The 27431-nt window shown below is 48.8% G+C and overlaps 2 protein-coding genes across 4 annotated transcripts in view; one reads left to right on the top strand and one right to left on the bottom strand.

The window, feature by feature from the left end:
• Positions 1 to 14028, top strand: part of ALX4 (ALX homeobox 4) — a 39552-nt gene extending 25524 nt beyond the window's left edge. For both annotated transcript variants that reach the window (XM_058857000.1, XM_058857009.1), the window contains exons 2-4: positions 3755 to 4065; positions 11531 to 11659; positions 13705 to 14028. In XM_058857000.1, the coding sequence (XP_058712983.1) occupies positions 3755 to 4065; positions 11531 to 11659; positions 13705 to 14028 (764 nt within the window). The remainder of the gene's footprint in view (positions 1 to 3754; positions 4066 to 11530; positions 11660 to 13704) is intronic.
• Positions 14029 to 24091: 10063 nt separating this feature from the next.
• The window catches only part of EXT2 (exostosin glycosyltransferase 2), a 73632-nt gene continuing 70292 nt past the window's right edge, over positions 24092 to 27431 (bottom strand). For both annotated transcript variants that reach the window (XM_058854858.1, XM_058854847.1), the window contains exon 14: positions 24092 to 26876. In XM_058854858.1, coding sequence (XP_058710841.1) covers positions 26738 to 26876 — 139 coding nt within the window. In that variant the 3' untranslated portion in view covers positions 24092 to 26737. The remainder of the gene's footprint in view (positions 26877 to 27431) is intronic.

Below are 27431 nucleotides of genomic sequence, written 5' to 3'. Positions count from 1 at the left end.
CCATTTCAAGTTGGGTCCAAAGCTGTGTGTTGGAAATGTCCCAGTCTCCATCCCTGTGGATGCGCCAAGCTGACTTTGCTCTAAATTAAATTCCATGGTTTGTATGGATTGTACATAGTGAAGAGTTTACTTAGTCACCCTCTCAAAATAGCACACCTGAGGAACTAAAGAGATACAAGTTGTGAATCCAAACATTCTGACAGCATGAAAAAGAGGACTGTTCCCTCCAGGAGTGTGTCAGCAGAGCAGTGCAATTCCTGGCTGTCTCAGGGCCTTACCTCACAATCACAGGTGAACATGGTCTTGTGTGTCCTGCAACCCCTTTCTCCTCTGTAGGGTTCCCAGGACAGATGTGATGAGACCTGATAGGCATATCCCTGCAGAAGAAGTTGGAATGCAGGCATCCCTCCTGCCCAAAAGGAGCTGCAAGATGCTTGGGGCCCACATGCCCAGTTACCCCAGACTATCCCTGCCCCTTGGCAACAGACACAGGGTGACTCAGGGACGGTCTTGGGAGTGCTGATGGTCTAGCAGGCAGCCACGCCACTGGGAGAGCAGGGTATAATTGTGGGAAGTCAGAAAATATCCTCCTTCTATTGCCAGGAGAGCAAGGATGAATTGGCAAGCAGTGAAGGAAGCACCAAGTGGTCCTGTCGGACTTGTAAGGCTGCAGTGGTGCTCACATTAACTCCTTGTCACAGAGACCTTCACAATATGTAACTCAAGGTCTCTCTAGGTTTGATTAGAAACAGACACCCCAAACTTTGCAGTGAAACTTTGAGGCCATCTCCAGTTACAGGAAGTCTGGGCATATCCATATGCAGATGTATGCAATTTGTTTCACTTCAGCAGTTAGCGTGACTGTTTTGAGGTCAGGGAGCCTGTTTCTAGGGAATGAGAGTTACTTCTTGGGATGCTCAGCTGAGGGTGGATGCACACCATGTCCTCCCTACGTTGTCATCCTGCCCTCCATCCCAGAGGTTCTGCCCCTCACATGGAAACAGTTCATCCCTACCAGGGCTCCCAGGGACTAGAGGTGAAGAAGCCCATGTCTGCTGCAGTGCAGGAGCACGAGGGCAGCATGGCTGAGCTACGAAGGACGAGGGCTCTGGGCTGGCAGAGCAGGCATGGGAACACCCACTGTGTGTGAAGCAGGGACGGTCCTTGCTCCCTGGAGCTGATGGTTTGTGATGGAGATAACTTACCACTGCTGAAAATCTGGGGTCCTGCAGTTTGAGCTATGCTCTCAACGAAATTAGAACTGACACAGAGTTTTCTCTGTGTGTGTGTGTGTGTTTGTGCAGACCCTTCCAGAGCTCCTGAAACAGATAAAAACCAGCAAAGGAGTTCCCAAGGAAAGGCTTCAGGTCTTGTGTTTGCTGCTGCAAACAGGGGCTTAGGAGGCAAAACAGGCAAAAGGGGGCTTAGGAGTCAGGGAGGCAGGCAGCATAAAGCCGTGGGAGAGAATGTACTGGGCTTCCTGACACCATCAATAATAAAAGAAAGAGAGAAAGGGAAAAAACACCCCAACCTCTTGGAATACTATATTTATTACTCTGTCTCTACTGAGTCTCATAGGTGGTAGTCCATTGCTGCAGACTTTCTGGAACTGTTTCATTTTCATTTGTAAAAATTATAAATATCATGTCCATAGCATATGATTTACCAAGGCTGTGGAGCAGGGCACTGTCCCAGCCCATTTTGGATGGGTCTGTCTACCTGCATTCCCCAGGAGCAGTGGGAGAAGTCAGCCAGTTGGAGAAAGCAGGTTCAAAGAGGAGGCAGTGTGTCAGCCACTGCCCTAGACACTGGTCCTGGAACCCAGGGAGCATAAATTTTGGCAAAATGTTCCCAAGGATCAAAGCAAAGACAGCTGAGATAGACATCAAGCTTTGATAAGTTTTATAGGGAGCTCCTCAAAAGTCTAAATGAACAATATTAGAGAAAGCAATAAATCTGAAATCACAGTAGGGTGAAAGTGGCAGGTAACTCCATTGCCTTCATCCAAGGTCTGCCTACAAGCCCTCTGTATCACCTGGGCAATTTTCTTCTCAAATACCTCTCACCGCTCATCTCCCCCAGGCTTAAACCTGGGCCACCCTCGCTCTCATGCCTGAGGGTGACAGCTACATTTCATCCTCCTGGTTTCATCCCCATCATCTCAGTGCAGCCCTTCAGCTGTGACAGTGAGAGATGGGCAAGGACTTGTGCACTGGACATCTTCTCACAATTTCATGGGCTTTTGGCTCTGAAGATGTGACAGAGCTGTTCACAGAAGGGCTAAACTGTAAATATACAGTGAATTAGCAAAAGGATTTTTCAACCAGAGATGACTATTGCCAAAGACACAGGCTAAGATGCCTAAGCTGGCATTAATGACCCTGGCTATCACATTGACTGGGAAGAGCTCCCAGTGGGGACATCACTAAATAGTGGAGCTGTTTCCCAGAAAGACTGATCCTGGCCTGGTAACTTTTAAAAATAGACAAAAGTGAAATTTCAAAAAAAGACGAGACACTTGGTGTGCTCTTGGCTTGGTAAGGAGAGAATGGATAGAGAATACCGCAGTATCATTTTCCACGCACTTAGGAACTGAACACAGTGGCTCAAGGTTAAAACCTGCAGTAGGGCTACCTTGTTTTTTGCCCAAAGATCCCAGCCAGAAATGTGGCCAGGTGTGACATTTGGCTGTGCACTATATGCCAGGTGGCCAGTCACTCACACAGATCCCTCCTTTTCTGTCCTGGGTTCAGCCCACCATGCAGAGCAGTGGCATCAGATAAGGGAGAGGCATGGGTCCCCAGCAGGATCCTGCTGGCGTAGCATCACTCTTGCAAATGAAGGGGACACCACTGTCCGAGGAGGCAGGAGGTGTGCAGGACAGGACATGCGTAGTGCCTGCACCTGAGGATGCATATACCCTGTTACAAAGCTCAAAGGTGGTTTTACTGTAGCTGCTAAGCCTTAGGAAGGAACCAGTTCACTGGTTCCATGGTTTAAACCCCTTCCTCCTGTGCTGCCGTACTGCTCTCATATGTCATGTTTCATTAATTATTAATTGAGGGCAACCAGGTGGGAACAGCCCCCCAGACTGCTGTCACACTCCTCTCATTTCCCTCTGCCCTACACACAGGGGGTGCTGTTTCCACAGGTGTCTCATACTGTCCTTTTCCATGGCACTGAGCCCTGTTCATGGGCTCCTTGCCAAAAGCAGTGCAAGTCCTGGCAGCAGCAGGCTGTGGGGGTGACTGGGGGTGCCAGTCAGGAGCAGCTCTGCTGACACACCACCACTGCCTGAGCATGCAGGAGCAGGAGACAGACCCCACCGAGCACCACGTGTGGCTGCTGTGTACTCCTGGTTTCCTACTCTGTGTTATTCAGCAGGGGAGCACAGATGGACTGCTGACAGGGGACCTGCATGGTGCAAGCAGCAGATGGGACCTCTCAGAGACCTTTCCTGTGGCTAGGACCAGGGAATGTAGTGCTCCATGATGTTCAACCCTGATGTAGGTGTTGAGAGGTTGAAGGAGGGTCTTGCTGAGGTGCGTGCACCCAAGTGTTCAGGGCTCATCCTCCCACCTGGATCTATGAGAGGGAACAGAAGCTGAGAGAACTTGCCCCAACCTCCTCTTGCCCATCTGCACTGGGTAAAATTGGTCAAAAGATTTACATCTGTTTCCCTTTTTCTCTCTCCCTGCCCCTACCCCTGGTCAAACCTGCCCCCTCTTCCCTGCCCTACCTCCCACCAAAATAGGTAAGGAAGGCGGTTTGGGAGAGCCTGACTTGCAGCCAAGCTCTGACCCTTCAGCCATGGACAGCAGCTACCTCAGCGTGAAGGAGGCCGGGGTGAAAGTGCCCCAGGACAGGGCCAGCACAGACCTCCCCAGCCCCATGGACAAGGCCGACTCGGAGAGCAACAAGGGCAAAAAGCGGAGGAACCGCACCACCTTCACAAGTTACCAGCTGGAGGAGCTGGAGAAGGTCTTCCAGAAGACCCACTATCCCGATGTCTATGCCAGGGAGCAGCTAGCCATGAGGACAGACCTCACCGAGGCTCGTGTACAGGTATGGGGGGAAATCCTGGGGCTGGGTGAGAGATGGATGAGCTGCAAAAAACCTCTGAGGTTTCCTTGCAGCCCCACCATAAGCTGCAGGCAGCCAAGCCCTAATCAGAGCCCAGGGCATAGAGAAAGCATGAGGAGGTACCTCCATATCTGACGCTGGTGTCAGCTCCTTTACTTGGTCTAGTGTCCTGCAATCCAGAGTTCACATAAACACCTCTTGCCCTTGAGCTAATGGGACAGCAGGTGGGTAAGCCTCACCGCCACCCTGAACAAAGCTTGCACAAAACCTGCTCTCTTCAGGAGGCTTGCAGGGGACACAGGTTCATCAGTCTGAGTGGGAGCAGGATGGGCAGGATGGGCTCCTTCTGGCAGATGGGGCTGCAGAGGTGACTGGGAATTCAGTACATGAGGAGATACAGGAGAGGCCACTCTTGTTGCCTGCTTGGCAAGCACAGAGACTGCATGAAAGCTGGAGATCTGGAGGCAAAAGGTGCACCTACAACCTTAAGAGGAGCAGGAGAGACAAAGAGCCACGCTCTGTTGACAGTCTCAATCATCTCTACCCACACAGGTGCCAGCTCTCATGAACTAGCTCCCTTGAACTAGCCCAGGGGGCCAGCAGAGCTGAAATCCACATCAGAGGAGGGAATGATTCTCTGACTACTGCTCTTTCCTCTGAGTCAAGGTTAAACAGGAAGCCTGCCAGGGCTCAGAAGCATGTGCAAAAGGGAGCACCACTGCATGGGGCGGACATCCGCAGCTCATGACTTGGTGGCCAGCTCCTACTCCAGCACAGCTAATCCTGTCACTTCCATCTGCAGGCATTTGTCAGCTCACCACCCCCTGAACCTGCATTAGCATCAAGAATAATTGGCCCATAGAGACACCTGATTCTATCTTTTATACCAGGAATATTCCCAGTTCCCAGGCAGCCTCTGCTTTAACCTTTACAAGTAGTTGTTGCAAATAAGGCCCACATCCATGCTTAAGTCCATTTTAGCTTGTACATTTGCTTCTCAATTCACCAGAAGCAGGATTTTTCTTGCCTGCTTGGTAAATTGGTTGGCAGGGCTGGTGTGCTCTTCTTCCCCACAGCCGTTTCTCTTCAGGCTGGACATGGCTGCATTTCAGTAGCCAGCAGTGTGATTCCCACTGCTCCCGAGTGCAGTATCTTGGGCACTGCAGCATGGGCAGAGCAAGGCAGTGCTACAAACATCAGCTCTTTACTTGTGACACTGGATGCAGCTCTTGATTTCCCAAGAACACACCACAAGTGCTAATGGGGTCTCCTGGGAGGCCAGACATAGCATCGGGTTACTGGCTGCACAGTGCATGAAATTCCTCTAGCTCAGGAATGAGAATGAGGTGCTGGAGGGTGGTGAGCTCCTCCTGCTCGCTTCTGAGCCAGGGTTTGCAGCTACTGTGTCATCCCAGCAGGTTGAAGGGTGGCCATCAGAGCCAGGGCAGGTGAGGCAGATGCAATCTACTATATGATCCTTCATTCTGGAGTTTTTCCCCACTTATCCACTTTTACCACTGGATAACACCTCAGCTGAGGGTAGAAGCAACTCCCTGGGTAGCCAGGAGTATATTTGGCAAAGAGGGGTTTCAGCTTGCTCTGAGATAAGCATGCCAGTAGACTGTTGCACAGGCAGCCAAGAACAGCCTCCCTGCTCTTGTGACTGCCAGTGCACACCTCTCACTTGGGACGGTGATGACAGGGCTCGTGTGACAGAGCTGCTGACAGACTTGTCTAAGTGGCCCGGCCGCTCAAGCACTTGCCCCGTGGTGAAAGGGGTAAGCACTTGCATTTCAGTCATTCCCCAGCTCTGCCAGGAAGGAGCCGGTGACTTGGGCCATGGGCTGGCACCAGGCCACCACCTCTGCTGCAGGATTGCCGTGCTGTCAGCAGCAGTGCAGGCTCCCATCACTGCATAGGAAAAACCAGCAGGCTTGTGCCCAGAGCAGCGGGTGCTGGCTGGGCAGGCTCAGGGGCAGCCCAGGGGCTGGGTATCTCAAATGTGTTCCCAGGGCTGAGGCTGCTGGCTAGTGAGCTGCTTGGCCCTGGCATGGCAGTGGCAGCCCCCTGGAGGTGCAGTCTGAGGTGGCACAGGGTTTTTCTGCTGATGGAATGGGGCTGCTCTTCCCATGAGTGAGGCTTTTGGAGACAAAGCCTTAGTGAATCACCCTAGTGCCTGTCTCCACCTTTGGGTTGTGCTACGGCTTGTTTACCCTTTACCCCCTTGGCAGTTCGGTTCTGTGGGGTCTTCCAACACCAGCAGTGTGGCCTCAAGGGCCATTGGCTCACAGCCCAAGAGTGGGTACAGGAGTGGGGCTGCAGCTCAGGAGGCTGATGGCGAAGCAAATGCCCACTGCAAGGACCAAGTACCAAGGGCTAGAGGGTGGAAATCACAAATTAGACATGAGCCCCTCACTACCTTTCCCCTGCAAGCCAAAGAGCTGTGAAGTACTCAGACTTCATCCATTGTGCTGGGAAAGGCTCTGGCTGCTGTGGGGTGTTTGGGCACACACCTACTGCAGCCCCATGGGCTTTGAGGGCAGCACAGTAGTCCCTCTCACAAGGAAGGTATGGTCATCTAAGGGATAATCCTGCCCTGGAATGATTTTTTGGAGGTCACCTTCAGAAAGGTAAGGCACTGGTTTAAGGTGTGATGCTCCCTCCCACAGCTTTTGGCTGGAGGTCATCCCCTCTGGCCAGGCTTGGCTTCCTGGGGAGCATGACCAGCTGCGCTGCAGGCAGGAGCAGATGCAGAGCCCAGACAGGCTCCGCAGCTCTGATTTTTCCATCCCTTCCCCAAGTTTCACTCTTCTTTAGTGAAGTAGCTGCTGGATTTCGTGGTGCCTGGAGAAGAGCCCATGCCAGCAGCATGCATGAGGTGGACCATACTGTCTGTGAAGCAGTGACATTCCATGGCCTAGACCCTCTCCTGCACCATTTCCCTGCCTGCCTCAGTTTCCAGCCATCTGTACTGATGTCTGTCAATGTCAAAGCTAATTTCCCCTGTGATGCAATGCAACATTTTCCTGTCTACTCCCCACAATCTTGTTCCTTGTTTCCACATACTGTTAAGATACTGCATATCCCTGATTTGCAAAGCAGGAGCCATGCATAAGCCTATGCAGAGGCACAGCCAGGAAGAGGTTGCTACAGCTCAGCCACAAACCTGCAAGGATGCACAGGGGGTTCTGCATTCATGTAGGTCCTACACAGCATGTATGTCCCATTCCTTTGTTCTCCTCTTCCATGTCTGGGGCTTCAGAGCCCCAGAAAGAGCTTCTGCTTGGTATCAGCAACTGCTGAGTCTCTTTCAGTTCATCCAGGTCTGCAGCAGATATCTGAGGCAGTGGCACTAGAAAAACAAGGTAGACACGTGTATTCACACATTATTCCTTCTCCTTGCATAGAAACACACACAGGAACATCCCAAGCCCATGCCAGCCTGGCCCTGGCTGCTTACCTCTCTTGGATTATCTATTATCCAGTATCTGCCTCCTGGACTGCTCTCTGGGAGAGGAGAAAGGGATGGGACTGGAAGGAGGCTTCACAGCCAGGGAATATAACCCATCAGCCAGCCCCCCCTCAGAGCCAGCTTTATCATTGCTGGGTCCATTAATGAAATGTTTTTGGCAGTGACCCTGTGATGCGGCGGGGGCTTGAAAGTGAGAGGGAAATGTCAAACTCTGCTGTAGCAAAATCACTGCTTTGGAAAAAAAAAGAAAAGAAAAAAAGCAAAGCAAAGCAAGAAGTAATATATCTTGATCCCTTTTCCCCCATAAAACCCTGGGAGGCTGGTGGAAGGAGCGGAAAGACTGAGCTAAGCCTGCAGGAAATTAAACATGAAATGAAAACAAGCTCGAGTTATTCAATTCTCTCATCCCAGGCTCCAATTTCCCATTCCAGGCCACTGATAAAATGGTGTCCAGTTTCAGCACTCAAGGATGAATTCTGGCTCTGTTCTTGCAGTCTGAAAAGCAAAAGGCTGGTGGCCATCTCTGGCAAGAGGAGAGATGGTCTGACCTTTCACAGAGGGATGGGGTCCTGCACACAGACAGATGGAGGCTGAGCAGAAAGAGGAGGGTAGTAGGGTGAGAGGACAGGAATGGGAAGAATGGATGCTCTGAGGCTGCCAGAAGAGAGTAAAAAGCACAAGATGCTTGAATGTCAGAGCAGTGATGCAGTGAGGGGTGCTGAGCTCAGGGCATGAGCACAACCCCACAGCTGCTATCAGCCCACCACCACATGTGCCGAGGTCAGCCTCACCCACCACTGCCGTGGTGGGGGTAGGGGAGAGGGGAAAACGCCTTTAACTTGGAGGAAGAACAAATAAGTGATGCAGCCCCCAACTATCCAGACATGGTCAGAGTCCTGGGTTAAGTCCCAGCTGAGCCCATCCACCTGCCACCATGGGGCTTGGTGGCAGGGGCAGGCTGGCAGTGCCCACTGGGTGGGGAGAGGCAGCAAGAGAGCAAGCAGGAGCCTCCTTGCTTTGTCTCAGGCCACTTCTGGCCTCTCCACCCCCAACAGCACATCAGCTGTGTATGCATATGGATTTAGGTACTGGCATATGGCTGAATGTTTATGGAGACATGAAACATTCTCTGTTCCGTAGATTTTTACAGGGCTGATTTGGTACATCAGGGCTTATCAAAGCATTGTCTGCAGGAGTCAGATACATGACATTACTGTACACTCCTACTGTAATTACTAACACTGAGATTCAGCCCACAGTGACTGCTGGCCCCTGCACAAAGTAGCCCATCCTGACCCCAGAGGACATGCTGCACCAGCCACTGCAACCTCTGCTGTCACATTCCCATCCCGCAACAGCCGCTCTCGACAGGGACTGACAGGCAATGAAAGGAAAATGAACTTCTGTTTGGGTTTAGATTTGCTTTTTAAAAGCAGGTGTCTTCTAAGGCTGTGGAAATACTGAGGATTAGTTGGGGTTTTTTGCTGACATTTTCACATTATACATTGCCATGCCTGTCTCATTTTTCCCTGGGCACTGTGGAGGCCTGGAGAAACCCAACTGCAAGATACTAAGAAGCCTATAGGGATTTGGACCAGAGGAGAAAGGGGAACTTTAAAAAGCGGTCCAAACCTTGCCACAAGTGCTTCAGAGCTCACTGTCAGCCCTCAGAGTGACTCTGGTGCCTGTGACACCAACACGTGGACTGAAGATACTCTTTTTCTTCAGCCTAATGCAATGACTTGTCACATCTTCCCAGCCCACCAGCCATAGGGCAGTTTGGGAACTGCTAGTTTAAACCACTTTGCTCTGTTCAATCCAATGCATAAATGTGTCAGAGCAGAGGCCCAGACCTCACTCTGCTCTGTCAAGGCAGCTGTTGTGCTGTCCCAGGAGGAAGAGGGCACAGACCCTGTGCTGACAGCCTCCAAGGTCACACTGCAGAGCCACGCACCGCTGCGGGGCCTGAGCGCGGCCGCCCTGCTCCCAGGTGGGAGCTCCGGCGGGCAAGGCAGCCATGCCTTCACCACACAGGGAATGGCCGCGTATGCCTGGCATATGTTCACCCCGGCCTCGTGCACAGCCAGCGCTCTGCTCCCTACCTGTTCTCCACCCCTCTGTGCACAGCGGGGCCTCCTCCGCCTGAGGAGGAACCAGGTCACCACCGCTAACTTTGAATCTGCAGATCAAAGCGGCGTGATCCAGGCCAGCCCTGGGACTGGCCTGCAGCTGGGCCGGAGTGGCTGTGCCAAGAAGAGGTAGAAGAAAAACAGACAGATGCCTGAGGCATCAAACCTGCTCCAGTAGGACGCTCTGCATGTGCAGTGTGTGCTCAGCTGGGATAACGTTAGGACGTTTCTGCCGATGCTTTTTGCACCTACTGAAAACACTTGCAGGGTTTTCGATTTGGGGAAAGGGGGTTGATGGCAGGTTGCTGCTTTGGCCAGCTTGTGGATGGCCCATGCCAGTGGCATTGCCATGGCCATGGGGCCGGGCACTAAACCCTATGCTATCCACAGCTCACATGCAGAGCACATGCCTGGCAGCTGCACCATCGGCTCCCTGCCCAAGCGGACCACAGTGCATGGCCAGACCCTCAGCTCATACCACAGGCCTGGCTGGGAGAGACCAGCACGAGGCTGCCTATGTGGTGGAAGGCAAAAACTGAAGCAGGAGAACCTGAAACAACTCTTCCAGCATGAGCAGGAAGGTCAGCCCAGACCAGAAAGCAAGCCCCTTATCACCCCCCATAACAGCTTCTGGCTGCACTGATTCAGGCTGCAGGTTCCACGACTCTCCTTCCCCTGCAAAAATTGTCCTGCCATCCCACCCTGTTCCAAGCACCTGGCTTGTCCTGCTAGCCTCTGAAGACATGAGCTTCGTACCTGGCGTCTGCTTTCCCCAGGTGCTTGGCAAGCAGCGAAGCTGCCCCACGGCCAGGCGTGGGAAGGGCCAAGCTGCTTGTCAGCAGTACCCCCCCTGCCCCCCGCAGCGAGTCACCGTGTAAAACTCGAAGCAGAGCTGTGAGGCTCTAGGAGTGCTCCTTTCATGCACTGGCGTGACCTGCACAACCCAGCCCCTGGTGATCGCCCTCATCTCTCAGTGCCTTCAAAGCACCTCTTGATTGATGTGTTTCCCTGACTCACGAGCTTCAAGAGGCTTTGAAGACACTGGGCCAGGCTCTGATCTCTCTTAGACTGATGCAAATCAGGAGCAATGGTGCTGACAACAGTGCAATAATACACACTGATGTCAAGCCAGTAAAAATAAGAGCAGAAACAGAGTTTTGGTCTTTGCCTTGAAGGGATCTGAGCAGCACTGTGAAGCAAAGAGCAGCAAACCCTGCAAAGAAAAGTCAGTGTAAACCAAAGGATGCTATAGAAGGGCACCTGTCCTTTCCCGCAGCTAAGGAGGGAAGGGATGTTCGGCTTTGTATTTCTTGCTGTGGTTAAGAAAAACGAGAGACTGGGTGAGAAATGCAAGCTGTAGTCAATGGCATCATCATAGCCAGGCTTAGTCTTGGGGAAAGCCCCGTCACTGCTGTTTTCAGCCTGGCAGCAGCACACACGGATGTATTCACACTTCTCATCTGAGACTGGCTGACAGCAGGAGAGCTGCAGGCAGAGTCTGGGTAACACAGATTTAGGGGTGAGAGGAAGACAGGCTTTCCCAGGGCAAATCAGGCTGTGGGAGGCAAGAGCTGGAAATGTTCCCAGAAGGGCTGTGCACCACAAGATGGGCATCCGCTTTTGCTTGGAGTGCTCCCTTCCCAGGAGCACAGGCTGGCCCCAGACCCTCAAGAGAAGCAGGGAAGGACTGTCTCTCCCCTGCAGAGCATGTGTGTGGAGCAGTGCCCATCTGTGCCATACAAAAGCACCTGCCTGGTGAGGCCCTGCCCTCTGGTGGGCTCTTCAGGGCTGCCGGGCTACCAGCCGGGCTCCCCATGTTCACAGCCCTGCTGTCGCCTCTCCCCAGGTGTGGTTTCAGAACCGGCGAGCAAAATGGCGCAAGCGGGAGCGGTTCGGTCAGATGCAGCAGGTCCGGACCCACTTCTCCACCGCCTATGAGCTGCCCCTGCTCACCCGTGCTGAGAACTACGCCCAGGTGAGTGCACTCCCCAGCCTGGGCACAGGGCTTGCTGGACACGCTGCCTCTGGGCCCAGTCCTCCCCAGGCCATGCCTCACTGCTCAGGTACCTCCACCTGCCCTTCGGCAAGGCTGCAAGGACACTGGGGCTATACTATCAGGCACTGAAGGGCTGGCAGGTTTTTGGTCAGGTGTCCTGCTTGGCTCCCTCATGCCCTGGCCCAGAGCAGCCATCTTTTAAGCAGGTACAAAGCCCCACAGAGCAGCACCCTTGGGCACAGGTCACCCTGCCCAGCACATCCTATCATGTGTGCTGCTGCCCACTAACTTTCAGTCGGTTTCAAGAAGATCCAAAAGGCTAATTCATGCCTAAAGAATAGCAGATCCCAAGGAGGCTTCCTGTTACCATGTCTGGTTTCCATGCCCCTTGGACATGGTGGTTGGATAAAAGCTTTTTTCCCTTGGCAAATTCCCACAGCCATCTCCCGGTGATGGGCTGTGGTACACGCAGCACACTTGGTGACATCTGGGGATGCTTCCCAAGGGAGTTGTAGATTTATGCTCCAAAGGAAGGGAGGGAACAGCCTGGTTGGAGGTACCTGGGGCTGCTTCTGAGTCCTATTGAAACTGTTCCTGCCCTGACCCTGGAAGTGAGACACAGGGTTGCCTCCCCTCCTTGGCTTCCTGTCTTGGAAAACCTGTCAGCACAATAGCCTCCTAAACATTGGGCCAGCCCCAGTTTCACAACATTTCAGATGATGCCAGGCAGACTGGGGTTTGCTAGCTCCAGGGCTAGGCTGTGCACCAGAAAGCACTCCTTCCATCCTCCACTCCTCTTCCCACCACCCAGAATTTGCTCAAGGGCGCAATTCTGCAGGCACGATGCTCTGAACCTGACTGTCCTCACAGATCTGCGGGAAGTCCTCCCTCCCTGACACCCTGTCTGTCAGCTGCCTCCCCAGCCAGCTCTGTACCAATTCTACCCCGCAGCCAAGCCATGAGTGTTTGACCTCTCTCCTGCTTGGCATCTTCCATAAACTGAACAAGAAGCCCTTTTGAAACAGCTGAGATGCCAAAGCAGCTTTTCAAGCAGAGAACACTCTCAGCAGCCTTTTCAGCTTGTCCTTCTCTTTGGAACTTACACTGCTCTCTCCCTCCATACTGCCTTCCTCTCCCAGCACAAGAGATCAAAATTTTGAAAAGCAATTTGCAGGAGATAAGAGATCAGAGAGGGTCCAAGGGCGAGCACTGGAAAGGAGCATTGGGATGAAAGGCCCTCTGCTCTCTTGCTCCAGCCAGCTGCTCACCTCCTCCCTGCTTTCATCCTGCATGCCCATGTGCCTCCTGATGCAGCACACTTATTCCCACTGTCAAATAGTGAGCCCTCCTCTCTTCTTCTGCAATGCCATTTTATGAGCAACACTGCAGGATGCCAGATGGTCTCCCCAGGTGGCCCCGCAGGGCTCTGCTCTGCAGCAGAGTGGGTGATGCTGCCTTGATGGGCGTTGCAGGGGGAGAGGGGCAATGAAGCTGCCTGTGCTGGTGGCTCAGCTCTGACAGGTATGTCTATGTGGTACAAAATAGTCTTTGCCTAGGCAAAGCTGCCTGATCTGGAGAAGGAAGGTGGATGAGCAGCCTCACAGGACTGCTTTCTGACTGATTCCTCTGTAATGAGTAGGACCACAGAAACACCATGGATGACAGTTTCCTGTGCTGAGAAAAGTGCTCATGGTACATAAAAAGTAAGATAATTGTTTGGAGAGGAATAAATAAACAGATGCTGTGGCAGAGAAGGAGCATGATCCTGCTCCCTGTGAGTAATCTTGCTGTCCTCCCTGCCCCTGTCCAGGCTGGCATAGAGGTTCTGGAGTGGATTTGCTGGCTGCAGCCGGGCTGGGGGTGCCGCAGCTGGCAGGGGCCAGCAGTCTGCATGCCCGTCTCACTGGCTGCCCCTCCACTACGCTGTCCCGCCAGGCCGGGGCTGGACACACTCCATCCCCCCAGGCCAGCTGCCCAATGTATCCTGCACGGGGCGGCCCTGACGCTTCTCTTCCCACCCCCAGATCCAGAACCCCTCTTGGATTGGCAACAACGGAGCCGCCTCCCCCGTGCCTGCCTGCGTCGTCCCCTGCGAGACGGTGCCCTCCTGCATGTCCCCCCATGGCCACCCCCACGCGGCCGGCGGCGTCTCCGAGTTCCTTGGAGTCTCCGGGCCCGGCAGCCACGTGGGACAGACTCACATGGGTGGCCTCTTCGGCACAGCCGGCATGAGCCCCAGCCTCAATGGCTACGAGCTGAACAGCGAGCCGGACCGCAAGACCTCCAGCATCGCTGCCCTGAGGATGAAAGCGAAGGAGCACAGCGCCGCGATCTCCTGGGCGACATGACAGGGCTGCAGCCCAGCGCCCGCCAGACACGGAGAGAGCACACGGGGACAGCCCAGCAAATCCACCCGCTTGGACTCCGGACAGCAGTTGCCTCCTCGGGGATCTGAATGCAGCACTTTTAGCTACCCTAGGCATATAAAGTACACATGTTAATGTAAGTGGAGTGTTTCCGGCATGAACGTGGCAGCTCCCGGCTTCCTGGGATCAGGCAGGGAGAGGGAGGCTGTGGAGCAGCGCCTCTTCCATCAAGATCTGGCATGGGATGCATCCCTTCCCGCTGCCATCTCCCCGATAACCTGGGCATTTTTTCTTCCCGCTATTTTATCTGACACCAGCTCTGCTGTTCCAGAGAGCAAGAGCCCACTGGCCTTTCAGCAGCTTCTCCCATCCCACTACCCACCCACACACACTCACACACGCATATTCTGCCCTGGGCAGGGGACTGGATGGGGACTCTGGCGCCAGCAAAGAGATTCTCTCACACTGCCAACATCATTTTAGCAGGAGCTACAGCTTCCCACAGCTGAGCGAGGAACAGGGCTGGGAAGATAACCAGAACCAGAAAAAAGGCAACATTAGCCCACCTCCTACCCTGCTCCCTCTCCATGTTGTACTCTGAGATGCAGCACAGAGTTGTAGAGGTCTGTGAAGGGGATGCCCCTCTCGATGTTATCATGTGTGCCTGGGCTTTGCTTTCCCTGGTTGTGGTCTATGTAGGGGCTCACAAGCATGGTGGTACAGGAAAAGATTTCCTCTGTCTTTCACTGGGTCAGGAATTATTAACTTCAATTTAGAGATAGCAGCTCTGGCAGGGAAGCACAATTGCTGTGTAAAACTTCAAGTCCCCAGAAAGACTGCTCTAAGAAAGAGCTCAAGCACTAGCACACAGCCACAGTGACACAAGGCCATCGAACTCCTCATACACCTCATCCTGGGGTCAGACGTGTGCAATGGCAGGCCCTCCCTCAGGCCTCTACCCCAGTGCCCTGTTGCACACAATGGCTGTGGGCATCTCTGCACCAGGGACAGCCAAGGGAACAGGCTGGGAAGGGGCCCAAGAGAGGACAAGGTATTGCTGCCCCATTCCAGGCATCTCAGATCCTCTTCACTTTGCAGAGGAAGTAGAAGAAACCAGAACTTGTCTGGTTTGTGTGAACCAACATGCCTCTCTGCTTTTCCCTCCCAGTGCTCTTACCTGTGCAGAGCTGTTAAGTAAGATCTCCTTTGCAAGGCTAAATACAAGTTTTTCTATGATCATAGTGCATGGAATAATGAATAATTACCCCACATCATTACACCACTGAAATACCACCAAGGAGAAGCTGAAAATCAGCTGAGCACTACCACCCACACAGTAGGGCTCTGCAAGCTGAGCTTGAGCTGGGGTAGCCATCTCTGAGATTTGCAAGGGAATTATAGGATACTACTCCCATAAAAACTGGTTTGTCACCTTGCCCTCTTTCCTCATGCTCGGTGTTAGGGGATCTTGTAGTTTAAGGTCCAGGAATATCTAATGGTCTCGGAAAGAATTACAAATAAGCTACAACCAAACGTCAGGCTTCAGGTTAATGAGCCATACAAATATTTCCAGAGTGCCTAGACTGTCAATATGCTACCTTAATGATACATTATTGCTAGGTCAAAAGTAATATATTTACTGGAATAAGAAAACACCAGAAGTACTGTTTCTTTTCTCTTCTCAGAAATGCTAAGAGATGCCTTCCCTGCTATGCACAGGGAGCCAGCATACATTTCACCACACCATCTGCATAACCAGGGCCTCTCCCACCACAAGCAGCCAGGATTTAAATCCCAGCCTAAACATTCAGCTGAGGCCTCGGGCATGGTGGCTTAGATGCTGAAAGTGATGCTGATTACGGAACCAGGCAGGATCACGCTGACCAGCTGGAGGTGTATACATCCCCACTGGGTACCAGAAGCCACTGAGCTTCCCAGCCACCCAGGGACCAGTGGTAGGAAGCAATTTGTCCATCAGATTTGAGCAGGCAGCTGAGCACAGCGTTTGAGAGCCTTTTCCCAGGAACACTGGGGATCTTGATGCTTCCCCCTGGCAGCAGGCAATCGGTGGAGGGCTGCTGCCTGAACAGTCCAGTACCATTGCTGACAAGGCAAATTAGCAACAAGCAGAGCTAAGGAGAGGGCAGTGGGGTGGGCAGGCATGTGGGGACAGGTCTTGCTTAGCCTGCAAGTTCTGAAGGCAGCTCCAGTGGAGGGCTGTATCTATTCAAGAGCTTAGCTGCATTCCCTACTGAAGGTAAAGGGTAGTTTTTCTTCACAGTCTTCCACGGGGCCAGTATTTCATCTGAGCTGTTTAAGAGCCCAGAGGATTAAGTGCTGTATCCCTGTCTTGTTAGAGAGGGAGAGTCTCCTGGCAGCAGACTTGGCATATAGAGAAGCTTGGCCCCCACTTTCTCCCACCTTAAAATTCATGTGGAAAGCACATGTTGGACTCAGTCTAATTTAAACACCACTGCATGTGCCCAGCCCTCAGCCTGCCTGAAAACACAATGAGGCAAGGGGAATGTTGTTCCCTGGACCCCCTTCTGCAGGGCTCCCTTCCCACCTCCAGCTGCAGGCAGCCCCACTGCTCATGGGGCTCTGCCTCATCTCCTTTGGTGCTGCTGCCATTCCAGCACTGTCCCTTGCACCCACACTTCTGGGTAATGCTGGAAGGGCTGCCCCTCCCAAATCTTCAAAAGAAGCTGTTCTGGTAGTTTTTAAGCTACATGAATCTGTACTTACATACATTTTTAAAATTAATTTTAAAGGGTTTTTAAAACTAGCTGTTAAATTAACATGAAAAACTGTATAAATATATATATATATACACTTATATATATATATTTATATATATATACACTTATATATATATATATACTTATATATATATATATATATTTATGTATCTTAACCTAGCCAGCCTGCATCTACTGCATTTCTTAAGGGTCACAGGGTCAGTTCTGTTCCTGCAATCTCACATTACCACAATGATACCTTTTTAATTATTATTATTATTATTGTTGTTATTTTAATATCTTTCAATTCTATTTATGACTTTCTTCTCTATTTATTTCTTATTTAGTATTTTACTCCTGTCTATACATTGAATCACAATTCCCTGGCTTTTGCCTTCAAAGCTGCAAGCTTTGTCCCCATCCACCACCAAAATGTCTCAGAAGCATCAGCCGTCCCAACACCTACCATGCCCATGGTGGCATCCTCTGTGGGTGCAGCCCAGCCAGCTGGGCTCACCCAGATACTCCTTCCAGCCTCATAGAGGCAGCAAAACATTTCTCCTGGCCCTGGCTATGCAGCAGGTATCCTACAAGGTGGCTGCCTTATGTTGCCCATGTCTGGGAACCCCAGAGATGTCCCAGAGCTTTGAGACCAGGAGGATGCAAATAGTAAGAGCAGCATGGGTTCCTGGCACTGCCTTCAAAGTGGTTGGGTACCACTCACTGCCAAGTACTTGGAGGCACTTCTTGCCTACAAGCAGTAGTCAGTGCTTTAGTAGCAATTGCAAACCAGTGGGGAACCAGGCTTGGGCTTGCTGGGCCCTGCGGGGTCCAGACTCTAAGGGCTGCTGTGCCTCAACAAGCTCCTGGAGAGGGGCCAGGTCAGCCCCCTGGCACGTCACCTACTGCCAGCAGTGCCACCCACCTGTGCTCCTATCAGCCTCTCCATCAGGCTCCAGCTGCCTCCTCCAGAATATGCTACCCAGCCCAGGTCCCACTGCCTCAGAACCTACCTGGGTAGAGCCTACAGGGAGGAAGACCAAGACAGCAAAATAAAGAGAACCACCCTCCCTCTCCTCTAAAGCCTGTGGCAGATTGTGAGCGAGCATCCATCCCTGCTGGAATGCACATCCCTGCCAGGTGACATGTCCTTGCTGGACCACGCCTGGCCTGAGCCACCAGCACGAGCAGGCTGTTAGGGAAAGGCCACAGGCAGTGACAATGTGTCACATGTGAGGGCGCAGAGCTACAGCACACATGACTTCACCTGTCCCTTCGGCCAAGGAGACACATCACCAACCCGGGCCAGGAGAACCCTGTGTGCTGCCAAGCAGGACTGCCTGCTGCTTTCCTCCTGCACTGGAGATGTTTTGGGATGGGGAGGCGCATTCCCTTGATTCCCACAGTACTCTCAAACCTGGCAGCACATTGTAAAACACTCTCCAAACAAACTAATGCAAAAAGGTAGTTTCTTGGAAAAGGATTGAAAAATAATCAAGCAAAGGCAGAGCCCCGTGTTTATTTTGCTGCTCTGACTGACACAGCAAAAAGCAAACAGACCAAGGGAGAAATTAAACCCAAATGGGAAGGGGGTAGAATCGGAGGGAAAGTCATTCAGCTCTTTGCAGTTTCCGAAGCAAGCTGGGAGGAGGTGAGGGAGCGGCCTTACAGCCCCTTAACTCTTTGCTGGTAACATGGTTCTCCACTCCCCCCACATAGCTAGGTAGGTAGGTAGAGCTAGGACTTTTATACTACTGATTTTGAAGGACAGTTTTCAATGTATAATAATATATCGGTTTAGGTGTGCAGTGCTTGAAAGAGAGACTGGGAGAAAGAAAGAAAACAAACCTCAATCAATATTATTGTTTTTTGTTGTAAAATATTGTAACCTTGTATAAATGCTACTTTTTTTTTTTTCTCTCTCTTTAGCTTAATGGCCTGGGGTAGAACTTATTAAAAAAAAATAAAAAAGTTTTAAAAATGTTCAGGAAAAAAAAAGAATAAAAAAAAGTCATTTAAAATGTTGCCACATGAGGTTTGTGCCATGCAATGTTATTGCCTATGCAACCATGTATTACCAGTTCATTACAGTGAAATATTAAAAAAGAACAAACAGTCTTGCAGCTTGATTCTTTTTAAATTTTTGAAATAAGTTATTGCACTTGCAGCTTTTTTTTTTTTTTTTTTTTTTTTTTTTTTTTTTTTTGAGGTGAAGGGCTGGCATTTCCAGTTAATAATTTTTATTTTTCCAGGTTTTGAAAGGAGTGGCATCACTGGGAAGGTCCCTGCTTCCCAGCCACCCTGGCCAAAGGGGCACAAACACTGTTGTTGTTTTGGTTTGCAATAAACTCCTTCTCTTCTCTCCTCTCAACTGCAATCTGGCTGGTTTGTTCCTGACTCATGACAGATGAAATGTGATCAGAGGGGCCTCCAAAATCTCACGTTAATTGAAGCTGGCAAAAAATACTAACAGTGCCCTTTTGAACTGCTGACGCAGTCCAGAATGGATTAGCCGGGGGTAGATTAACAACAGGTGGCAGCTCACGGGCTGCTGCCTCTCCCGTCCAGAGATGGTGCAGAGGCAGCAGCCGGGCACAGGAGCGTCCTGCCAGCCGGCTCCTGGCTAGCGAGGCTTCGCTGCCTCCATGAGTGCTCAGCATCTCTTGGCTTCCTCACTGGCCAGCACAGGGGGCCACAGGGCAGACAGCAAGATGCTCTCCTTTGCTTACTGCTCTGGGGTTGCTGCTTCCAGCAGAGCTTAAGGCTCACAGGGCTCCTGCAGGTCGGTCTCCCAGCTCTCCTCAAGCAGTCCTTAACGAGGCAGCCTGTAATCACAGCTGACTCAGGGACAAGTTGACTTGGCAACAAGAGGCCACAGAACTGGGGACCCTCAGCTCCCCACCCCTTTCACACAGCACAGTCATGCTCGGGGCACCAAGCACAAGGTCTCTTGAAGCTCTAGGAGAAGACACCTGAGGCTGGCAGTGTTTTCCATATTCCCACAGGCCATCACACTCCCTCCCCTCCTAGCTTCACATTAGCACAGATGTCCAAGGCTCATCCACCCTCTCCTCCTGTGGCTCTGCAGGGTTTCCCAGAGGTGCCTGCCTGCTGCTCAGTGGGCTGCGGGGCAGACTAAGCCCTCTGGGTTTCACCTGTCCCCACACAAAGGAAAAGGTTTTTCTGGGTCCCACCAGTCCACAGGGCACAGCTCTTGTCCCACGGTGGGGAAATCTGGGTTCTGCGAGGGCCCTTTCCAATGCTCATACTCCATCAATTAACACAACTGCAAACCCACCAATACTGAGACCAGTAAGAGTCAAGTCCCCATACCCAGATGCTGGGTAGATTGGAAAGGGCCTTTTTTATTCAGGCAAAGCTGAGAAGGTGCCCAGCAGCTGCCAGCAACCCACAAAGAACCACAGAGCCCCTCTGGCTCATCAGTGGTCTGGGAGCATTGACTCGCTTCAGATGGTGCATGGCTGTTTTCTATCTCACAAAGAAATGGATAATGCAGGTGCTGTTGCAAGCTTATCCATTCCTCTCACTTGTAGGAGAAAAATTCCTTCCCTCCTCAAGCACTCAAAGCCAGATTCTCCAGATGTTGGCAGAGTTCAGAGTGTTGAGAGCCTAAAGCCAGTTTCAGTAACATCCTGATTGTATGGGTTTACATCAGAAATTGCTCCTGGCCTAAATGATGCCAAAGAACTAAAAAGCCCCCCTCTAAACTAGATAGTGGCAGAACCCAGATTAGAAATGTGCATTTTCTTCTTGAAGCTGCACTTTCTTAGAGGAGTTACAGGAGTTATTTAAAACACATGGCAAAATTTCTCTCCGGGAGATGTGGCTACAACTCCTAGGTTAACGCGCTCCTTCTCTGCTGGAGAATATGACTGAGGCAGAGCAAAGTTCAGGCAGTTTAAATGAAAAACAATTTTTTATTCCTGTAAACTAAACAGATTTGCCTTTTTTTCTTCCTCTTTTTAAAAGCAGGTTATTAACCTTTAAGCAGATGGATGTTCAGTAATCTTCTCATTGGCAAGGAAGGTAACAGCCATGCAAGGTGCATCTACTTATGGCCAGATGGAGCCCACATGTAAAGGTGTTGCATTTAATCTGAGACAAACAAGTGTTTATTATTTGTGAAAGGATCTTCCACTTTCTCTTGCTTTGCAGTTCATAACTTATTCACAAGGCAAAGACAGATGCTCTGAGTTAGCAATCTGCTCCTTTTGCTGTAGCCTTGCTGAATTCCTGGATCTCATTTTACGGTCTTTTCTCCTTCAAACCTTTTCCCCTCCCTGTTTGTGTGAAGTGCAGCAAAGCAGTTATTGTTCCCACCAGTCCTCAGCTGAAGGCACCTGGCATTAACTGTGCCCAGCACCCAGCTGAGACCTGGCTCTTGCCTCCAAAGAGAAGTTTCACAAAAGAAGCACCTGTAAGTTTACAAACAGCCAGCCGAGAAGGTGAGAAACAGTGGTTTTCTTGAGTGTATGGCACATATATACATGGACACGTGTGAGAGAACACAGCCTGTGGCTTGAAAAGCTCAGGTATCTTACCAAGGCATTATGGGCTTATCTCCTGGATGAGCACAAGATATTCATACTAGGCAGCTAGATATCCATAAGTAGCACTTTGTTCAGTCAGTCCCAAGCTTTTAGTTCTACACATTCCCATCACTGCACAGAATGGATAGGAAGGTCTAGAATAGATAAGCTTCGTCCTTAAAAGCACAGGATGCAACAGAAAACACACCTCATAATGACACATGGAAAACCTCAAGTGGGTCTGCATATCCCATGTTCTTCACACCTTCATTTGTCAAATGGTCCAGCTTTGACCTTTGTCCAGCCCTCCACAGCTAAAATTTAGGTTAAAAATACAATAGATGTGACTTAATAATTAGGCTAATAATTACTAATTTTCTTAGTCACAACATCCCCCCACATAGCCTGGTACTGAGCACTGACACAAATTTATAGACCTAATAAAATCATAACCAAGTTGCACTGATCTCTGTCCATGGTCACCACAGAGTTGTCATGCTTGTCTGGAGCAGAAGCACTTCCTGTTTATGCAAGTAAAAAGGCATTTAGCATGACTAAAGGAAATTTGAAGGACAATTACTGGATCCTTTTCCAGACAAATGAAGACAGCAAACAGGCAACCTTGCAGGAAGAACCTTTGAGCAGCACTGTTTTCAGTTGGAAAACTCCCTTCGTGCTGCTAGCTCCAAGCCAGTCTACGTAATTGCCTCAATTGTCCCTGTTATCCTTTAATGGGAAACATAACTCACTTTCAAAGCAACCACAAGAAGCTGCAGACAGGGGAATCCTGAAGATCAGCAGAGGTGGGACTGCATTACAGCCATTTCCATCAGGCTGAAATTACACAGAGTGCACCAGGAATGTCTCTAAATGGCTTCAAGCCAGGGCCTGCTGAAGCCTGCTGATTCTTAAAGTCAAAGCTAACAGTCCTCTACCTTGGTAGAGAGGAACCCAAAACTCTGAACAAACAACAATTCAGACAAAACTGTAGCTGTTCTGTTAAATATCAGGCTTGGGATACTGGTGTTCAGTCCTGTTTTTACCCACACATCTCCAAAGGGTATCCGACTGCCTCTCTCTTTGTCTCCTTACCTGCAGCTAAAAGTGAGAGGTTAATCTTACCCACACAGGAGGACCATGAAGCTCCATTTCTTGCACTTAGATACAGCAGTGGCAGGCATCATAAAAACAACTTACACGGTTCTACAAGCACTCCCAGCAGCATGAGATACAATTTAAGGACCTATGACTCAATAGTAAAGCAAAAGTGTTCTACCTGAATTTTCTGCTAATCAAATGCTATCTCTGTCACATGCCAATGTTAGCAAGAGATTTGAAGTGACCACCTGCTCATGGGATAACTTGCAGATCCTACAGAGTATTGTGTTTGGTATTTTCTGGCAGGTTTTGACAGAAATTACTATTTTCAGCCTAAAAATTGAAATGAAAAGGTAGTATAGGTGAAATACTTGCCAGAATTTTCTCTGCTCTTCTCAGCTCTTCAGGATCAGACTGAAGTTAGCAATTGAACCAATTGGAATTGGAAAATTGCTCATTTTCTAGCATACATTTAATCAAAGATATGTTTGCAGAATTTCTTTTCAGGATTCAAGTACACGGATGAGAATATCCATGACTACAAGAACTGCACATAGTTTGCATTTTCGTTTACAAAAGAACATGGTTTGCTGCATTCATAGTAAAATTTAAGTATGCAAATCTCCAAAGAGAAAAATGAAAAAATTCATACTCACTCTGTCTGATCCCATTTTCTCATCAGCACCATCAATTTTAATTTTTCTTGCATGTATCATGCTTTGGTTGTGAGAGCAACTTCCATGTCAGAGGGCTGGACAGACTTATGCAGTACCCATTAATCATTCTGAGATCTTTCCTAATCAAAAGATACTCTACCTGTGAGAAGTACTCAAAGCATCAGACATTTTTTGTGGAGGGCATTCATATCAAATCTTGGAGGTATATTTAACCATTTAAAAATTAAATTTAAAATTCCCCATCTAAATCCATTTTCATGAGTCTCAGTACAGCATCTTTCTAGAATGCTCAACACTCACCAATGCAGCCTAAAAGCAAAGCCAGTCAGAAGTACTGAACACAACTTAAATCCCACCTCACAATTATTTTGACATCTGTCTCCAAGGTCCTTAAGTTTAAAAGGTCCTTGAATGGATAATTAAGAGGGATAAACTTGTGGCTAGAGTAAAGTATAATTGAACCATACCAGCAGAAGCATGATGGATGGCAAAAGGTTCCAGAGCACAAGCTAGAAATGGAAGGACAGAATCATTCAGAACATTAGGGCCCAAATTTTCACATCCTATAATAAGATGGTGGACCTGTGAGGAAGGGAAAACTCATGCATTGTAAGAAGAGTTGATGATGCTAAAAATGCATCCTTAGGATTCCCCACGACAGGCAGGGCAGCCCCTGCAGCACATCCCCCCCTTGCCATGCACAAGCAGCAAAATATGCCATGCACACACTGCCCTTTTGTGGCATGATCCACAGGGACTGTGCTGCAGCACTTCTGGAAACAAAAAGCTGTGTTTTCAAGACAACCATCAAACCCCAGTTGCAGCAAAGACAAAATATTGACACATCTTTCCAAAGTGCACTGTGGATATTCAAGTTTAACACAGATTTATGTAGTAAAAGAGTTTGTCACTGAAATTCTACCTTCTGAATTAATTCATGTGTCCTTATGCCAATCCAGAAGTGAAATACAACGAACACTCATGTGATTTAATTTTTAATATACAACTATTGAGCTTTTTTGGATATCATATATACAATGAAAAGTTTAAAATTATCTTAATTTAAAGATTGACAAAATCCCAATTCCAAATCAGACATACAACTACATCTTACCTTTACAGAATTTGCACCAAGAACATCACAATCATAAATGCAGAGAGCAAGTAAGTAGGCAATTTTACAATTTTTCTTTATGTCAATTGCCTAATTTTCTCCATGGCACTAAAGAGAGACAAATGGGGTTGTAAATGATCTAGCCCTATAAAAGCAACTGTAAAAGGCCAAGGGATAAAACATGATTGTTAGGGGTCACTGGACATTTTGTGCTAAGGGAAAATACTCAGATGCTCCTGGATGCAGACACAAGGACTTGTTACCTTTTTATGGACTGGAGATTATAGGTCATCTTAGCAGGACTGGTTTGGCTGTCTACATCTAAAAATATTCAACCAACTATTTCAAATCCTCAGTGTCTTTTAAGACTCTGTGCAAAACAAAGTTTTTTACTGGCTTGCTGAGGAAGAATCAAGAAATCACAGTGGCTTCACAACTTTGTAAAGAAGGTGTTATAACTCAGTTAAACTGCTAGGGCCTGCCAAGCTGAGATCAGGTCCAAAAGGACAGCTAAAACTGAATCAACTACTGCACTGTCACAGCTACCCTTTAAAGCAGACTTCTCAAGGGAAATGTGCTGGTATCTCCTGATGCTCAAGCATCAGCTCATAAATCAACAGGAAGATTCAATAAGAAGGTTCATGTTAATAAACCTGAAAGGCTGCAAAGGAGAAATAATGAATAACAAACCTTTCTCTCTTGTGATAGCCACTGTGCAGACAGCAGTTGTCACTGCAACAACTATACTTTTAGCTCCCATAGCAACTCAGGAATGAAACAAAGAGTGCAGCAAAAACCATTTACTAGTAATTAAACACTCCCAGAGAGTCAGATGATACAGTTTACAGGCACATCCCAGGGAGGTTATGAAGTGAAGCATCCCCTCAAAGCTATTGTTCCAATATGATTTTCATTCACAGTACATCCACTGCATTGGGCAATAAGATAAGTCTTAGAGGGGGTGAGACAAATAGGAGCAGATGTTTCCTGTTTCTAGCCTGACTTTCATTTGGTTTCTGTCATTTCTGCGTATCCAGCTTAGGAGAGGGGGTGAGCCATGATGTCTAACACTTGTCCTATTGTTTGGGGTTTGGCAAATCTGAGGAATAAGGTTGCTTGCACTGCAACAGAAAAACAGCCCATCAAGTAGGATGTGTCTGTAACCAGCAGCAACAGAGGTTCCAAAATCAGTGAAATTACACTTATCTAGTAACAAACATTTTATCAGTGGAGCTAGAAAAGAGATTACTTTCCCAGCACAACTTAGGACCACAATTAATACTGAAGGGCAAGTGTAACAGTCCAGGCAACTTTATTTCTAATTTTGTTGCATTTAGTTTTCTCATTGAGGTTCATTTCAGTATGGTGAAACAATTCAAATGCCTCTAAGAAACATAAATCTTCTCCAAAGGACTTCCTAAAGCTGTATGTTTCAGCCTGTGCCAATGGGTTCCTTAAATTACAAGCAAAGACACAATAGTTTTTCCAACAATGGTAACTTACAGGAGTTTGTAAGTGTGCGTTAACAGTGTCTTACACGTACACACGTACCTGTACATTGAAGCTTGAACTGGGAATTTCTGAAAATATAGGTGTTTTACAGATTAGTACGCTGCTTCCTGAAGAGGATTCAGACATTAAAAATTTATTTCATACTTCATCCCTATGGATGGCTACAATATAAAACTGTAACTTGATTGCTGGTTTGATAATGAAAATAAAAAATATAAGAAGGCTAAAGACAAATAATTTTCTGCATAATACAACTAGTTCTGATATAGAGTCTGAGTCTCTTGCATGAGTGCAGCAGAAAACCTGAGATTTACACAGAAAGTGCAGCAATTGCAGTTTTGTCGTGCAGGTCTCTGCTTTGAAGGAGAGTATCCTCCCAGCTGCTGTGTCTCCATCTCCATCAAAATAATTTATGTAACACAAAATGCTTTGCTCTTTAAACTAGGTGAGAACAGATTTTCATTTGTGATGTTGTAAAAAAATAAACATTTGTCTCATATTACAGAAGAAAATATTTGTTTCACAGTTACTTAAGACAACAGTTAAAGCTCAAAAGACAGAGGCCCACCAGCCACACAGGAAATCAACTCCTCCCAAAAGAGAACAGCTCTACATTGCAGACAGTTGCTTTCAATGGATGGATGCTCACTAAGCAGAGCGCTTGCAGCACATTTGATAGAAGAGGTCAGTCATGCCAGTCTGACCACAGAGAGCAAGATTCTTTTTTATTCTTCCAGGTGCATAGCCTCCTTTGGACAAAAATGTCAAAGCGTTTGACATTTTTTGGAGAACCCACAAATAGATTCAATTCTCTGTGAGCAACAGAGAAGCAGTTGTTCAGATTTCAGTTACAACTTTGTGCAACGCAAAAGGAAGACAACAACATTAATTCCCATCTCCCTCAGATGCAACCCACTCTCCAGCAAGCTTTGTCTCAGGGCCTTATATTCCTCATAGCACCTTTTCAGCTGTCGTTTTCCTCACTGAGGTTTGTCTCACTCTTTATAAGCTGCCGATATTGGGAAAGCTCTTCAGTTTCTCAGGAAAGTCATCTTTGTACAGGACAGGGTCAGCACGATGCTCCACCACTTTGAGAGGCATGGTCCCAAAGACAGAGGCAAACTTATTGATGCATTCAGATCTGGTGAAAAAGAAAGCAGTATAATTTAGAACTCCAACAACTGGGCTGGCTACCAACTCCCACACCAAAATAACTGGCATAAACCTTCCCTCTTGCGCTTGGAAGTATTTCAGCCATGCTGGCTACTAATAAATAAAAAGAGAGCCTCACTGCAGAAAGAACAGAAAAAGAAGCTGGTGTTCTTTGATTTATCCATTTAATCACAGAGACGAGCACGGGGATGCTGGCAGCAGCACATGTGCACATGGAGGTCAAAGCTTCCCTTCTCCCTCCCCCTAGAATTCCAGTCATTCTTAAAGCAATGTACATGCTGTAAACCAGAACAGATTAACTGCCAACATGTCTCTTAAAGGGCCACTGTTGGGTCAATTTAGTGTATAACGAAGGTTTTGCAAAAACCAAGGCTTTGTGAAAACAGAGTTCTGAAAAAAAAAAAAATCTGTCTTTTTTCAGGCTTCTTCAGAAGCTCTATCTTTCCCACAAAAAAATAAACATGCCTCAGAGAATAGGCAGAGCTGATTGTACTGTAACTTAAAGGTGAAGATGAACTAAAAC

This window comes from Poecile atricapillus, chromosome 1 (assembly GCF_030490865.1).
Source record: "Poecile atricapillus isolate bPoeAtr1 chromosome 1, bPoeAtr1.hap1, whole genome shotgun sequence".
NCBI classification, from domain to species: domain Eukaryota; kingdom Metazoa; phylum Chordata; class Aves; order Passeriformes; family Paridae; genus Poecile; species Poecile atricapillus.
Note: the sequence above shows the minus strand (reverse complement) of the source record. Positions and strands in the feature narration are given on the sequence as shown.